General features: G+C 36.6%; 2 protein-coding genes across 3 annotated transcripts in view; one reads left to right on the top strand and one right to left on the bottom strand.

The window, feature by feature from the left end:
- Window positions 1-6457, top strand: part of ldlrad4a (low density lipoprotein receptor class A domain containing 4a) — a 105745-nt gene extending 99288 nt beyond the window's left edge. For both annotated transcript variants that reach the window (XM_065293122.2, XM_065293138.1), the window contains 3 exons: window positions 3283-3437; window positions 3908-3961; window positions 4119-6457. In XM_065293122.2, the coding sequence (XP_065149194.1) occupies window positions 3283-3437; window positions 3908-3961; window positions 4119-4649 (740 nt within the window). In that variant the 3' untranslated portion in view covers window positions 4650-6457. The remainder of the gene's footprint in view (window positions 1-3282; window positions 3438-3907; window positions 3962-4118) is intronic.
- Window positions 6458-11271: 4814 nt separating this feature from the next.
- fam210aa (family with sequence similarity 210 member Aa) lies at window positions 11272-15132 on the bottom strand. The gene is made up of 5 exons (XM_065293110.2): window positions 14999-15132; window positions 14733-14765; window positions 13984-14384; window positions 12557-12668; window positions 11272-12422 (listed from the first exon to the last, which is right to left on the bottom strand). The coding sequence occupies exons 3-5, from the start codon at window positions 14358-14360 to the stop codon at window positions 12168-12170; spliced, it is 744 nt and encodes a 247-aa protein (XP_065149182.1). The 5' UTR covers window positions 14361-14384; window positions 14733-14765; window positions 14999-15132; the 3' UTR covers window positions 11272-12167.
- Between the last annotated feature and the right edge of the window lie 522 nt (window positions 15133-15654).

Here is a 15654-nt window from a genome sequence, read left to right as displayed (position 1 = left end):
TAAGCATCAGTTTTTCAGATTGGGCCGTTTTCTGGCTGACATTTCTAAAAGAGGAATTTCTATGAGACTGAGATGTTTAGCATGTCTAGCACTTTTTGTATGTTCGTGAATGTGGGTAGACTACCATTATTCAACAAAGACAAGGTAAAAATGGTTTTTCATTTCTTTGTCCCCTTTCAGGGATAGAAGTAGTTTGTTCAAAGAATCGTACTGTTACTTGGTGTCAACCATTCAGGCGATCAACAATAAAATAAATTACGGTTTTAGAAAATCCAGTAAACAAAGAACTCCGGACAACACATGTTGTGAGAATTAGATGTTACTTAAAGCAACACTATGTAGCTTCCATGTAAAAATGACTTACAGCTCCCCCATGTGGTTGAAAAGCGCAACAGTGCCTGGTGTCAGACACTCTTTTGCAGGCAGGGGGAGGGGCGGGGCTGTGTGCTCTACCCTCCACCGGCACTTTCAGAGTGTGCTTGTAGCAGCTAGGAGGCCGCTCATGTTGCAGCAACAGTACAATTTGTCCAGTTAAAAGTTGTTCTATCACTGAAATAATTTTAGAGACATTATTTAAAGGTAAAAAACTACATAGTGTCGCTTTAAGACATTATGACAGGTAAACCTAACAAACGGACAATACTTTTGTCAGAATGTCCACCCTTGGCCAGTTTCCTCACAATAAACTCAAGCCTCTCTTGTTTTGTGTATTGTGTAGGTCAGAACCATTTCGAAGCAGGACAGGGTGAAGCTACTTGATAAAATTAGTTTTCCTGGCCACTAAGACGAAACTGTTACAGCATATTACAACTGCAGTGGATGGTCCTGGATAAGGAGCTTCCAGATTAGTTGATAACAGAACTGTCGAGTCTCTGAGTTGGAGACTTTTTTGCCCCCTCTCCCCTCCACAATCTACCACCAGTTGTCTGAGTTGAGCTGGTCCAGGCTATAATCCGGTTAGGGGTGGCAGATTTAAGCCGTTTTATCTCCTGTGCTGGGTTAACTCCTGTTATACGTCTAGTCTCTGGTCCTTTCCTCCAAGCCCTTAACAGATGGGGCCTTGTCTCGCAAGCACTCTCTCCAATGGAGCCATGGCACAGTGCCATTTTTAATGATGTCACTACGCAGCCCAGCTGCATTCTGGGTATGTTCTGTAAGTGAGAGAGTGGCCATGATGGGAAGGTCAGAAACATTCGCAAGAACAAGACCGCTCATAATAAGAAACTACGGGTGGTTATGTGAAACTAGCCATTGCAACACGATGGGGCCGTTTCCCGGACAGGGATTAGCTTAAGCCGGGACTAGGCCTTAGTTTAATTAGGATATTTAACTTGTTTTAACAAACTACATTAATAAAAACATTACTGGCGTGCATTTTGAGGCAAAACAAAGGGCACTGATGTGTTTTAGGATATGTCAGTGTAAGTGGTTTTCAGTTTGGACAGCTCTTACATTTATTTTAGTCTAGGACTAGTCTGATCCCTGTCTGGGAACCACCCCTAGAATGTGTTATTTTTAAATGTCTGCGTATACAAACAACAACTGGACATGATGATTTTTATTAGTAAGCAACACACAAACATGTATGACAGGTAAAAATAAAGCCTTTAAATGAAAATATTTTTTAAAAACTATTTTTTTGTTATATATACAGTACTGTGCGCAGAAGTCTTAGGCCACCATTCCAGAATTTGATTTTTTGTTTATGCAATGTTATGGTGATAAAATATAATTATTTCTCAGTCTATTTAATAGAATACATCCAGAAAATACAGGAAATGTTTATATAGTATTAAAAACTGTATAAAAATGTGAACTGATGTGTCAAGTTTTTAGGGTAAACTCCCCTTCCACTTGAGCAATAGAAGGAAACTGCAGGATCTCTGAAATCTAAATAAAATTAAATCCTAGTTTCTTATTTAAAAAAAAGGAGTGTTTTTACTTCATTCTGCTCAAAAACGCTCAAGATGTGTTTAGTGCCAAGAGAGGTCACACTAAACACTGACAATGTCTAAAGAAGACATTTAGTCCTGAAAATTAAATTTTTATTTTTGTACATATTTCCTGAATTTTCTGTTTGTATCTTAATAAAGAAGATTGAAAAAGAAATGTGGATGGACATTAAAACTTCTAAAACAAGTCTGGTGGTGGTGGCCTAAGACTTTTGCACAATACTAATATATATATATATATAGAATCTGAATGGTTTTATAAAGGTCATATAAATGTATTTTAAACAACCCACCACAAATATGATTTTGGAAATGTGTAGTTTTGCACATCTTTAACTTTAAGCCGTAACATTTATTGTAGATTCACACATTAGAGGATATAAAGTCAGACTGTGGTCCTAAAATCCAGTGTGTTGCTGATGTCATGTACATACTTTACGGCAGTGTAGATTGTGTTAAAACAGCTGGGTTTACTTTAACAGCTTAGCAGCAGATTTTCCATTGTCTCATAAACTTTAGTGTGTTGAGTGAAATTGTGAACGTTCCTGAGATTTCTCTAAATGTATGTGTGGCACATTTCTATTTGACTTGGAAACAAGAGCCTATTGACTTGGACCTGTCTTTGAGCGATTGCGTGTTGGGAAGGGTAGGGTGTATGCAACAAGGGCCTGGATAAAACACATCCTATGCAGTGGCTTTTTTAGATTGCTAGAGAAGTGAACCAAAATGAAAAATAAAGTGTCGAGCTTCATGTTCATTCACACTTGCCTGCTCTTAAGAAAAAGAGGAATGGCTAGATTGGGAAACAATCCGCTCCTTCATTCGATTGGGAAAGATCTACCTATGATAGACATGAAACTATCCAAGTGTGGGGTAAAAGAGTTATTATCCTGTTGAAGTTGTTACCAATTGAGGTCTACAGTTCATTTGGACAATGTGATTTTGAATCCAGCTCACATCATATCTCCCTTTAACTGACATTAACTGAAATGTCCTGTGAAAATAGAAAAATGCCAAATTTTATTTGCAAATATGAAGCATTCTTTAGTCTGATTTTGGACAGTATTCCACACCCAATCTCAAAACCTTCAGATTTGTCATATTTACTGCCCCCTCCTGGTAAAAATAAAGAACATCTTATGACATTACTTGCACATTCATATGACTATAAAGCTTTATTCATTTCACCTAAGTGACATGGTGGATGTTAAAATAAACAAAACAAGTTCTTATAAACTTAAAGCCATATCAAAAATGCTCTTACTTTAACATGTGAAATGTGTAAATGAATGAACAATAATGATTTTCTCTCTGTTTTCTTGTCTTTCAGCTGAACTGGAGTTTGTTCAGATAATAATCATAATTGTGGTGATGACTGTAATGGTAGTTGTGATCATCTGTTTGCTAAACCACTATCGTCTGTCGGCCTGGGCCTTCCTCACACGCCACAGCCAGGCACGTCGCAGAGAAGAGGGCATGCAACCGGTAAGTGCATCTTTCCAGATGTTGTCGAACGCAAGCTCACGTGTGAGCTCCACCACCTCACATTTGTTTGTATCTGTTTATGGAGTCACCATGTGTGTACTGTCTGAGCCGAGTGGGTGTCGAGTTCCTGTTGTGTCGCTTGATCGCCACATGTGTGACTTTTTGACCGTGTTCACGCGGGACTCGTGTGCGCCCACTTCTGAGTCTTTGTGGCAGTGCTGGTAAACCCACGCCTGCGTGTTATACTTCCTCGTGTCTGATTTACATCCTGTAGTTTGGAGTGCTGAGTCTCGCTCGCTTGTCTAGACTGCCATCCATTTCACCTCACAGCGAGTCGTAAAATGATAGGATAATGTTGTACAAGCTCATAAATTTGAAACGGCATTGGCGAGACTTACCAGCTGACTTAAAGATGCGTGATATTCATTTATTTTCCTATTGACTCAAACTTCTTTCTATCTTGTCTTTAGGATGGCTGTGCATGGCCAACAGATAGTTTGGTGACGCAACAAGGAGCCACTGAGGTTAGTTGAGTCAACTGACATGACTTGTTACTTAACCGCACTGCTAAATATACTTGCTGGATAAAATAGATCAAATTGTGTACTTTAAGACAGGATTCAGTGTTTAACTAATACTAAGATGTGCTCAAAATTTCCTGTCAATCTTCTTCATACTCAGGCGATGTATGGGCCACGAGGCGGAGAGCGCTTCAACGCACCGTCATTTATGCAAAGGGACCGATTCAGCCGCTTCCAGCCCACCTACCCGTACCTGCAGCAGGACATCCACTTGCCACCCACCATCTGTCTATCAGATGGAGAGGAGCTGCCGCCCTACAAGGGCCCCTGTACCCTGCAGCTCAGAGACCCCGAGCAACAGCTCGAGCTTAGCCGCGCGTCCGTGCGCGCACCCCCCAACCGGACCATTTTCGACAGCGACCTGATAGACGTTTACGTGCACGGAGGCGGGCCACGGCCCCCAAGCAGCAACTCTGGCAAGAGTGCCTCGAACTCGCACGTGGAGGGACCGCCACCCACCTACAGCGAGGTGATGGGTCAGACGTATCCGGGCTCCGCCTCCTTTATGCACCAGCACAGCAATAACGCACCACCCTCCAATCAGAGGACAGCCGGCCGCTCCACCCAACCTGGCGCAAGCACAACCCCGTTCGTCAAGGTCAAGGAAGGCCGGCGTGACAAGCCCGTGTGACTAGAAGACTCGGAGCACCCGATCCGTCGCCCGTGCTCTCTGGTACCGCCTCCTGGATCTCGAAGAGGTAGTGGCGTTACTCGTGGCACACTCCCCTTGCACAATTTAAATAGAAAATTAAGGAACCAAGCTTACAAAGTTTATTATTTTTTTTACATTTTCATTTTTGCTAGAACTTTGGGGCCTTGTATGGATGTTCGTGCCCTCTATCTTCAGTTTTGTACGCTTTCCTGTATTTAAAGAAAAGCGCGTGTCGGCACAGATCGTTTGCGTCAGAGACCACATCGGTCATAGGATTGAGAAATTTACCATTTGTTTGTGCATTTCCAGGACCTGTGCACAAAAAACACGAACAACCGAAACCCAAATCGAGTGCCATGATGAAAACGTTTTTACGTTGCACTTATTCTTTAACCAGTATATATATGGCTACCCTTAGTTACTTTTTATATGCACAGGTATGCTGTCTTTGATGGTACCTGGAAATAGTTTTTCGGAGACTCTGATCCAGCCTAAAACCTCTACGAAGAAACTGCATCGTGGCACTGACCTAAAAAAAAGGGGGTTTAAAAAAACTGTTTGAATTCCAGATCATTTTCCACTGACCAAGCGAGAGATATTGGCACGGATATCTGCGGATGGAAGTAACGACACATACGCCGCTTTCATCCTGTCGAGTAGCACTTTAAACTTACGTCACTTCAGCATTGTCATGGGGTCCAAGTGCAAGGGAATCATGGGAACTCTAGTCTTATGCACATCCTCTTTTGAATGAGCGTGTCATATCTCATGCTACATGTTTACCATTTTCATCTAAAAAGCATGCATATAGTTTTCCAGTTATCCATGATATACTTTAGTTGACAATCATATACAGATGTCATATTTTATCTCTTATTGTCCTCTGCCATTTTATTCCATGGCACGGGAACACTGTTTTTTTTTTTTGTTAGTTTATCTGTCACCAGTATTTATTCTTTGCTCATTACCGGATTTCCACCCTGGTGTACCAGGTACATCCACATTTGCGCCGATTTTGGTTTCGATCATCACACATTTCAGGCACGCCGATTTTCATTCATTCGAAATTTCCTTAAGAAGGTCCCATAGAAAACCTATCAGGGCTGAGGCTATTTATTTATCAACTAGCTATTTATTAAAGTTATCACATTACTTCATGCGGGTGGAAAAATACCACCCTCTTCGTTAAATGTTTCCTATGATCAAACGTTATTGAAAATGTCATCCTGCTTTGGCTTTGAAATGAGCTCTTGTCATTGGCTCTGCTTCCCATCACTCATTCTGAGCACACAGTTTGAGTTTGTACTGTACTGCTGCTGCTGTTGCTGCTGCTGCTACGCGCTGCTATTTCTGCTGCTGCTGTTTGTTTTTTCTGTATGTTCGCTTCTCCTTTATATTTGCTTATCAACCGTGACATAATAATTGTTTTTTTATTTTAGTTTGTTAACAATCGTAACTTTCTGCTGTCATATTCACACTAGGAATCCAAATGTATTATTATTTCCGTTGGCAGCATGTTTTTTATTTACACGAGCAAATTCGGTGCCTGACGGTGATGTTTAAGCAGACATAGAAACCCACTTGCACTCAAAAGTCCCCACCTTTGTTGTGCCTCACTTCCTATGGTGCTTCTTTCAGTAGTCGAACTCTGTTTATTTGTACGGTGCTGTATATAACTTGAATATATTATGCACATATCCTACCCAATGGGTAGACAACAACAAGAAAGCATTGTTAATACTGTAATATAATGTATAGATAATATTAAAAAGAGAAATTTAACAAGGTGGCATCGAGTTTTGTGAATGCCTTCAATTGTGCTTTGTCTTTTTTGTAAAACAGAGTAAAGTTTGCAAAGAGAAATGCTACAGTATGGCCATATAAATACGAAAAGACTTCTTATATTTTTTTCCTATACAGTAAATGCAAATCTGTTATGTGATGAAACACGAATATTCTGGGTTATATACAGGATAACTAGCTGCTGCTTTTGTAGCTTCCAGAGAAAGGATTATAAACGCCAGCGCTTGTCGTTTTATTTATTTGAATTTGATTTTGTGACTGCTAGCTCTTTGGACTTGTAATAATAACCATGCTCAGTCGATCGCAGAAAATAACCTGACATAACATAATTGTATCGTAGTTAACGAAAATAAACACAGAAGGTTTACTTGAGTGAAAGCCACTCAGGTTGAGGCTGTATTGTGTTGGTTTTATACCTGACAACAATGGGATGCATTTTGAATAACATTTTATACACAGTCAAGTGTGTGGGATATCAGATGCACACGGGGAAATCCAGCCCATAGCTGATTGTTACTGCATGTTCATTTTGTTGTTTTTCTCGGCATGGCGGTCTCGGCACCGAAAGGTTCCTCTCCAGAAACACACTGTGTGTTCACTGTACGTGCTTGAACGAATAAACGAGTGAATGGCTGATAAATTGTGTGGGTCAGTTCATCTTGTTCCATGGATCTGGAATTTCGATTACTCAGAAATCCACAGCAATGTTCGTCATTGGCCTTGAGCGAGATCACATCACAGGACCGTTTGACCTGTTGTGGACTACAAACTGTTTTGCATTTTTTTTAAGAGTTATGTGAGTGAGGAACGCTGCTGTCCTTGCGCCTTTTTATTTTTATTCTTCTATTTAAGTCATTGTGATGTCAGCGGTTTTCAGTTTGAGGTCTGTTAATTGCAATACTTTTACAGGAAAAAGTGACTAAAAATCTTAAAAAAAAAAAAACAATAAATACATAAAACAATAAAACTATTGCTTAAAGATACTGTTGTAGCCCATCATGAAACAATTCCACGCTTGTTCTTTCACTGTCATTAAATGGCCAGAGAGAGCAATTAAAGTTGAGGAAAAAACTCACTGTCTTATTTGTGCCTGTGTCATCCTGTTATTCTCTTTAAATTGAAATCAACCATAAGCAAATCACATGTCTCCTGTAAAGTATCAGGAAGTGTTTTTTTTCTTTCTCATTTTAAATAAAGCTGCTAGGAAAATTACAAGTATGATAACAGGATACCCTCATACCACAGTGGCAGAATAATGTACATAAATTGTCACTGGGAGGGTACTCTTTAAAAAGGTCCTTATATGTAATTTAGGTATAGCAATGTACCTCTGAGGTACTAATTTGCACTATTTAGGTACAAAGGTGCTCTTTATATAAAGGGTACATTAGGGGTGCACCGATGCTTGCTCTGCTTCTCAATGAATTACTGTGAAATGCCGCTACATCCGAACGCCAGAGGGCGCTCTCGTGCAGAAACTCAACATGCGCTGCAGACGAAGAACCATAAACACACGCAGCTCCAGGAAATGGCTTAAGGATACATTTATATCGCTGTTCTTCACACCTTTTCAGGTATTTTCACGATAATAAAGAATATCTATAATGATTAACTTATATTTGATTTGACGAGTGTTGCTTTTTCAAATGCATGTTATAAACGACTCAAACTAACAGTGATTTCAGATCGATAAGGACTTACTAATCAGAAGCCGTAATGTTAGTAAGTTACATGAAATAGCTGTCGATTCAGAATAGTTATCGGACACGTATTATTAGTGTATATCTGTGTATATCTATCTATCTATCAAGCTTAAAACATATGTTTGAAAAGAAATATAGTAACAAACATCTGAATGGTTGATAATGTAGCAGAAGTGATTTGTGGGCATATGTTTAAACATGAAGACACATCTCAAAAAAGATGCAATGTAAGAAGAATTAAAGGAGCACGGTAAGAGTTTGAAAGATCCTCTTACACTTCCCACATTATAAAATACTGTAGTATAGTGTATTTACTGTACACAATACAGTAGCAAAATGGTCCCAAACTGGCACTTTTTGAAAAGGTCTTAATATGTAATATTTAGGTATAGCCTATATACTCGTCGAAAGTGTACCCCAGTGAAAGCTAGGGACCATTATTTGACCATTTTTTTCTGACGGTGTAGTATACCCCATATGGCAAAAAATACATTTCTCCGGCCAGAAATATATTTTAAATATATGCGAAATCTATTTTGTAGAATGTTATGCTCAATTAAATATATTTTTGAATTTGGAAATATATTTAGGTTTAACCTTCATATATCAACATATTGTATATTTCAAAATGTATTTCAAGGGTGGCAAGCAAATACATTTCTAATTTTACATCCCATATAGCAAAAAAAGTATTCATTGCCAAAATATATTTAAAATATATGCTAAATTCAAGTTCACTGAATAAAGTATATTTAGAAGTTGAAAATATATTTAATATTTTTAAAACGGTTACATTTACATGTTTGTAACATAAACAAAGTAGATATAGTAGGCTAGATATATTTTAATGCTTTAAAATTTGGCAAAAAAAAATATATTAGTGAAAAATGAATTTTTGTAAACATATTCCATAATATATTTCAGCAAATATTTATATTTTTGGCGATTTTTTTGTATATTTTGAAATATATTTAAAAGTTATAGGGACACTATGATGCTCAGTATTAATGTCATAGGGTCCCCACATTAGTGTCAATGGGAGATAGGAAGGCTCCTATTTCTTTCCAAAAAGTGTTTATTTGCTCCCAGGGAAGAGGTAGCAAATACATAAAGGTGCAAAGATAAACAAAACTTGAAGCATTTTGTCTCCACTTTAATAAAGAAAACCTAAACTTTCAAAAGCATGCCCACTCCTCTTCCCCCCCAAGCTTCTATATATAAACTGGCTTAAATAGCCAGTGTCAGTAATTGACAGGTCCTATATTGCAGGAGTCCCAGTAAATGGATCTTTAAAATGTCAAACATATGATTGATCTCCAGAGGAATAAAGTTAATACCTATTATACATACATGACATTCACAATATCCTGCACTCTATTAACAGCATTAAAGAAGCATCTTGGCATGCGCGCACACACATACACAAGGTTATTGCCTCAAGTTGTAAAAAAAATTGAAATAACTATATCTCATGTGAGGCTGAAGTGAAAATTAACACAGAGACTTGTATTTTGGTCTTTTCAAGAAGGCCGCCTGACCTCCTGCACAAGGTCTGAAAAACTTTGGTCAAACATAAAAACAAATCACACCAATTCTGAAACATCCAGTTCTGGGAAATTCAACTCTTATCACAATTAGTTAACCTTGCAGAGAAAACAACTTGATAGAAAGACACAAATTTTTATAGCACTTATTAAAAACCATCCAACCTTGTTTACTATATTTTTGTCTATAACACCCCACCACCAATTTTACATCCCATATGGCAAAAGAAGTATTCTTTGCACAAATATATTTAAAATATAAGATAAATTCAAGTTTAATGTATAAAGTATATTTATAAGTTGAAAATATATTTAATTTGAATCTTTTTAAAACAGTTATGTTTACAGGTTTGTAACATAAACAAAGTAGATATAGTAGGCTAGATATATTTTTAATGCTTTTAAAATTTTATTAGTGAAAAATGCATTTTTGTAAACATATTCCAAAATATATTTCAGCAAATATATTTTTTTGGCTATTGTTTGTATATTTTGAAATATATTTAAAAATATTTTTTTGGTGTATGGGATACTATAATGCTGTTTATAGTATTAATGTCGTAGGGCCCCCAAATTAGGGTCAATGGGAGATATTGGGACAAATTAAAGCACTTATTAAAACCCATCCATTTTCATAACACCCAACCACCAGAAAAATTGACAGCTATTTTGCACCCTCTCCGAGGTTGTGTTAGTAGGTATTGCACAGATTTAATAATCAATAAACAATTGATTAGTATTACTTAGGGATGCTTAACGATTAATCGTGATTAATCGATAGCAGAATAAACGTTTTTTTTTTACATCATATATGTGTGTGAACTGTGTATAATAATTATGTATATATAAATATGCACACATGCATGTATAATTATAAGAAAAATAATATTTATATATTAGGTATTTATATTTATATATAATATAAATTATAAATAAATATACAAATGTATATACACATGTAAACATTTCTTAAATATATACATGCATGTGTGTGCATTTATTTATACAAAGTTATTATATACAGTTCCCACATATATATGATGTAAACAAAAACTTTTATTCTGCTATCGATTAATCGTGATTAATCGTTAAGCATCCCTAGTATTACTAATATTATATAATTATAGATAACTGATATTAATCAATGCTGTTAAAATATATTGCCTATTGTTAATGTTAGCTAATGAATTAGTTAATGAACAAAACCTTGTAAAGTATTACCGAATAAATCTTATATGCACAGCTTTGTTATCTTTTTGGGTGTATTTGTAATTACATACATACAAATTGTTATTCAAACACTTAATTTTACCATGTCTTTGTTACATTTAATTATTATCGTAATAACAGTAAATTATGTATAATTACATGAAACTAACCCTAAACCCAACAACATACCCAATAATGTTGTTAATCATTATTACTCCATATTAAATTAATAATTACACTGTAATAAGGAGACCATAAAATAAAGTGTAACTAAATATTGTTTAAATCCATTTTAATGAGTATAATATGTAGTCAAGCACAGTAATGTCAATTGACACATCACTTCTAGTAATACAGTAATCTGCTGTAGCCGCATACTCTGTAATGTAATGGGGGGGGGGTTATGGGACCAATAAGCAAAAATGCTAGGGGCCTGCCCTAAATAAAACAACAGAATGCTGTGTAAATGTTTTATTGTAAGTGTACAGCCAGGTGTCATCACATCATGATGTAGGTGTCTCCAAAAAAGTGCTTGACCAGAACATTTGCTGATTATAAAATCTATGTTGCAAAATATAACATTAAAGCAAAAAGATGACTTAATGCATGACAGTGCACATACCGTAAAGAAAGAAAACAGTATGTTAATATGAGCTCACACAATGATAAAAACAGGACATCACAAATTCAGTGTACAGTATAGAGAATTTAAAAGATGCAGGTTTTCTACTTCATCTTCCGTACGCTAAACGTATGACAACTCTGGGCTGTTTACAAATCTTAGCTTAATAATATAATTATTAATAAGAAGGACTGAGGCAGAGTTACGGAGTATTACACAGACCTAACATGTGGACACATAACAGTAGACTCGTCTACTTTTATTTTTTTATTTTTTTTAGAAAATAAAAACATGTACATATTCTTGTAAATATACTACAAGAATCTAACAATTTTCTTGCCTTCAATGTGCAATAATATTTTTATATCTACGACTTTATTATTTTGTAACAGCTTAGCATACTTTGTGAACAATAAGTATAGAATGAGCAGCCTACATTAGATTTTGCATATGTGTTTTTCCTTTAACTCTATTATTTTGTCAAATAACATCAAGTGAATCATTATACCGTTATTGGGAGACATCAGATCAAAGCTTTAGTGCATTGCCCCTGTTCACATACTGTGTAGACACATAAATCTACACCTAAAAACTCCCTTCATGAGCCATTATAAACCTACTCCTTTTTCTTTCGGAAAGACACTTTGTCTTTGGTTTCTTGAAGTTTTTCACTGAATTTGTCCTTTCGCTCAGATAAACGATCCTTGGTCTCTTCCATTTTGCCAGAGATTCTCCCTTTGGTCTCCTCCATCTTCTCCTGGAGATATTCCTTCACAGGTGGAGGAGTGGACATGTAGCCGTGCCTCCTCAGGTACTTCACAGACAGTGACGTTCCTCCTAAAGTGACCGTGTACCTTGCAGGTGTGGCAATCTTTAGAAAATTGGAGAAAATTGTTTGCATAGATAGATAGATAGATAGATAGATAGATAGATAGATAGATAGATAGATAGATAGATAGATAGATAGATAGAACAAATGAGTGGGTATATGAAGTAAAGTCCTACCTTGTACATGGCATATGCTGTTAGTGCATAGCCACTCTGAGAGTTCTCCAGGAGTTTAACAACCTTATCAGGAAATCCAACATATTCAAGAAATGGCACCAGATTCACTCCTCTAAGAGAAAGAATAAAGAATTTCCGTGTTTGTGCCAATATTTTCATATCGACTTATCAAATTATTCAATGCAAGACATTTTAGGACACCTTAAATAATTTTAAAAGACCCACAGACAGTGCAAAGACGAATGCTATGGAAGTGAAATGACTGGAACAAAATACCATGTTAAATTTTAGCTATAAACTGTAGCTGTGGGCATCTGGTGAGGCAAATAATCTGATAACTCAGACATTTGGGACAAGTGAGGTCATGGCGAATGAAACAGCCCATTATTGAGCATCCATTACCACTTCCCACATTTCTGAAACGTCTAGACAGTGGTGACCCACATTCAGCCAGATATATTGCAGAGTAAACATTCCAACGTGCCATTTACCTCGATTCACCACCAGCCATAAAGAGACTTTTTGCTTGGTCATTGTAACGCACGTACCAATATGCAAGCACTTTGTTAACCGATTACCACCTGACTCTTGTAATGCATGTGCACTTCAACTACAAATTCCTTTTTTATCGGGTTAAATCTACAATAGTAGGGAATAAATTACGCCTAAATAAACCAGTAGGAAATATGACTTGACTACTAAGGCTAATCCAAGTACCATAACAAAACTCATCTACACTGCTAATGTCTGCACATGTGCAAAAAATAGGAAGCAAGGGCCTGTGCAATTTCCTTCAGGGTGTATTTGCAATTGATTGTATTTTGTCATATTGATTATATTTTATTTACTAACAAGCAGGACATACAGTAAGTACATCTATGCCAGTGTTAACTGGGTCTCCAGTATTTATTTAAACTGACAAAAATGTCTTAACCTCCTTAACAAACCCACATAATTATTAGGGATGCATCGATAAATCGTCCGATGATGCTTACTACGCTTCTCAAAGAATTACGGTGAAATGCCGCTACATCCAAAAGCCAGAGGGCGCCCTCGTGCAGAAACTCAATTATGCGCTGCAGACGAAGAACCATAAACACACGCAGCTCCAGGAAAAGGCTTAAGGATATATTTATATTGCTGTTCTTCAAACCTTTGCAGGTATTTTCATGATAATAAAGAATATGTATAATGATTATGTTTGATGAGTGTTGCTTTTTCAAATGCATGTTATAAATGACTCAAACTAACATTGATTTCATATTGATATGTTCTTACGGATCAAAAGACGTAACGTTAGTACATGAAATAGCTGTGAATAATATCGGCTGTGTGATTCAGAAAAGTTATCGGCCAGGTATTTTTAGTGTATATCGGCATTTATCGGTGCACCCCTGATAATTAATAATCACTAACGTACTACTTACTTCATTGCAGCATAATAAAATGTGCCGAACCACACTGTGGACGTCACCAAGTGCACAGGGATCATGACTTTCCCATACTGCTTAAAGGTCCTTTTGAATCGCTGCATGAGGCCCATCGATTGGTCCTGCAGAGGGTCGGGCTCATCCTGTCCTGGTACTGCACTGACTGGACGATCTCTGGTGGAGTTACTCTGAGGAGACGGACAGAAAGACACAGTAGATGTGCTGAGCCATCGTGGGCTGGAGCTCAGGTGTTTCCAGCATCCGTGTTCTGTGGGTACCGGTGACTGTGTAGTACAATTTAAAAAAGATGGAGGTCTGATCTGCAGCAGAGCATCAGTCTGCCTGAAGACTCGAATGCATAGAAATCTTTGCATCTCACACAAGCTTTGTCTTATAATCTGTCGACACAAAAACCAGCAGACAGTTAGACTGTGTGTGCATATATTTGCTATTAAAATGGCTCGATGGATGCACTTTTCTTTCTGGTGTTCAAATGTTCAATGCTAACACAAACAGTTTAAAGACTGAACTTTTTTCCAAGTTTTCAACTTTAATAAGTATAACATAAAATGAAATAACTGGTACATTTAGCATATGCTTTCACTTTGAATTACTTGTAAACGGTAAAAGTTTACATGCATCACATGAAAATACTTTAACATGTATACATTGGTGAGTGCACTCATTTAACAGAATAATGACAGAATTTTTTTTTATCAATTTTTTATCTAAGAAAACGTCCCTACCTTTATCCTTTAACAGTGATTGTGGTTTAACGGCTGAAATAATACAGAAAACAACATTAGAACATTACATTCACATCGACAATGAAATAAAGACGAATCTCGTTATGATAATAAACTTATTTCAATAAACATGAGTATTTTATAACAGTTATCATACGTGCGAAGTTCGCTAGCATTAATAATGTTAGCAAATATCTAATATTTGACCTGTTAAACTAAATCAAATGGCCCTCATACTGCCGTAAAACGATTATCGGGCTACATACATAGATAGCTTTAACGGGGATGATGCCATTTTTCCACCGAAACCACATTTTATTTATTTTACGTATCTTCTGTCATTCAGCGTGAGACAGCACCATAGGACAGCACCGACATTGCACATGATGATGACCACAGCCGCAATGCAGGGTGGGAATTGTAGTGAAGTCTTAACAGAGGCGCGCAGCAGAAACTGTGTTAAACTACATTTCCCACAATGCATCGCAAAGACCTGAACTATTGGTTTATTTAATGTACGTTTATGTACTGCATTTTCTTTAGAAGTATTCACAATATATCTCCGAAAAGCTCCTAAAAGTTTTAAAATATGAAACTGATAAAATGATAAAAAAAAAAAAAAAAAACGTTGGCTTACATAAACTACATTTGGTTTCAAATCAGCTGTACTGAAGTATATATCTCAATGTTTCAATGTTTCGAAAGGAAAGGAGAAAAGTAATGTTATGTAGTATTATATAGTATGTATTGTTAAAAAGTATTTATTCAGGAAATGAATTCAGGAAGTGAAAAAAAAGTGTAAAAAAACATATATTTTAGCAAACATTAGATGAGCTGCCTTGTAGAATATTCCTGAAATAAATCATAAAAATAACAAAAAAATAAACAAATTTACTTTGGATAAATTTAACTTAACTTTGTT

Source organism: Paramisgurnus dabryanus, chromosome 19 (assembly GCF_030506205.2).
Source record: "Paramisgurnus dabryanus chromosome 19, PD_genome_1.1, whole genome shotgun sequence".
Classification (NCBI taxonomy): domain Eukaryota; kingdom Metazoa; phylum Chordata; class Actinopteri; order Cypriniformes; family Cobitidae; genus Paramisgurnus; species Paramisgurnus dabryanus.
Note: the sequence above shows the minus strand (reverse complement) of the source record. Positions and strands in the feature narration are given on the sequence as shown.

Coding starts and splice junctions, on each gene's coding strand:
- fam210aa (XM_065293110.2), bottom strand. CDS start 14,360: ATGCAAAGATTTCTATGCATTCGAGTCTTCAGGCAGACTGATGCTCTG. Junction 12,669..13,983: donor TTTTATTATGCTGCAATGAA/GTAAGTAGTACG, acceptor TCTTTCTCTTAG/AGGAGTGAATCTGGTGCCAT. Junction 12,423..12,556: donor CAGCATATGCCATGTACAAG/GTAGGACTTTAC, acceptor AATTTTCTAAAG/ATTGCCACACCTGCAAGGTA.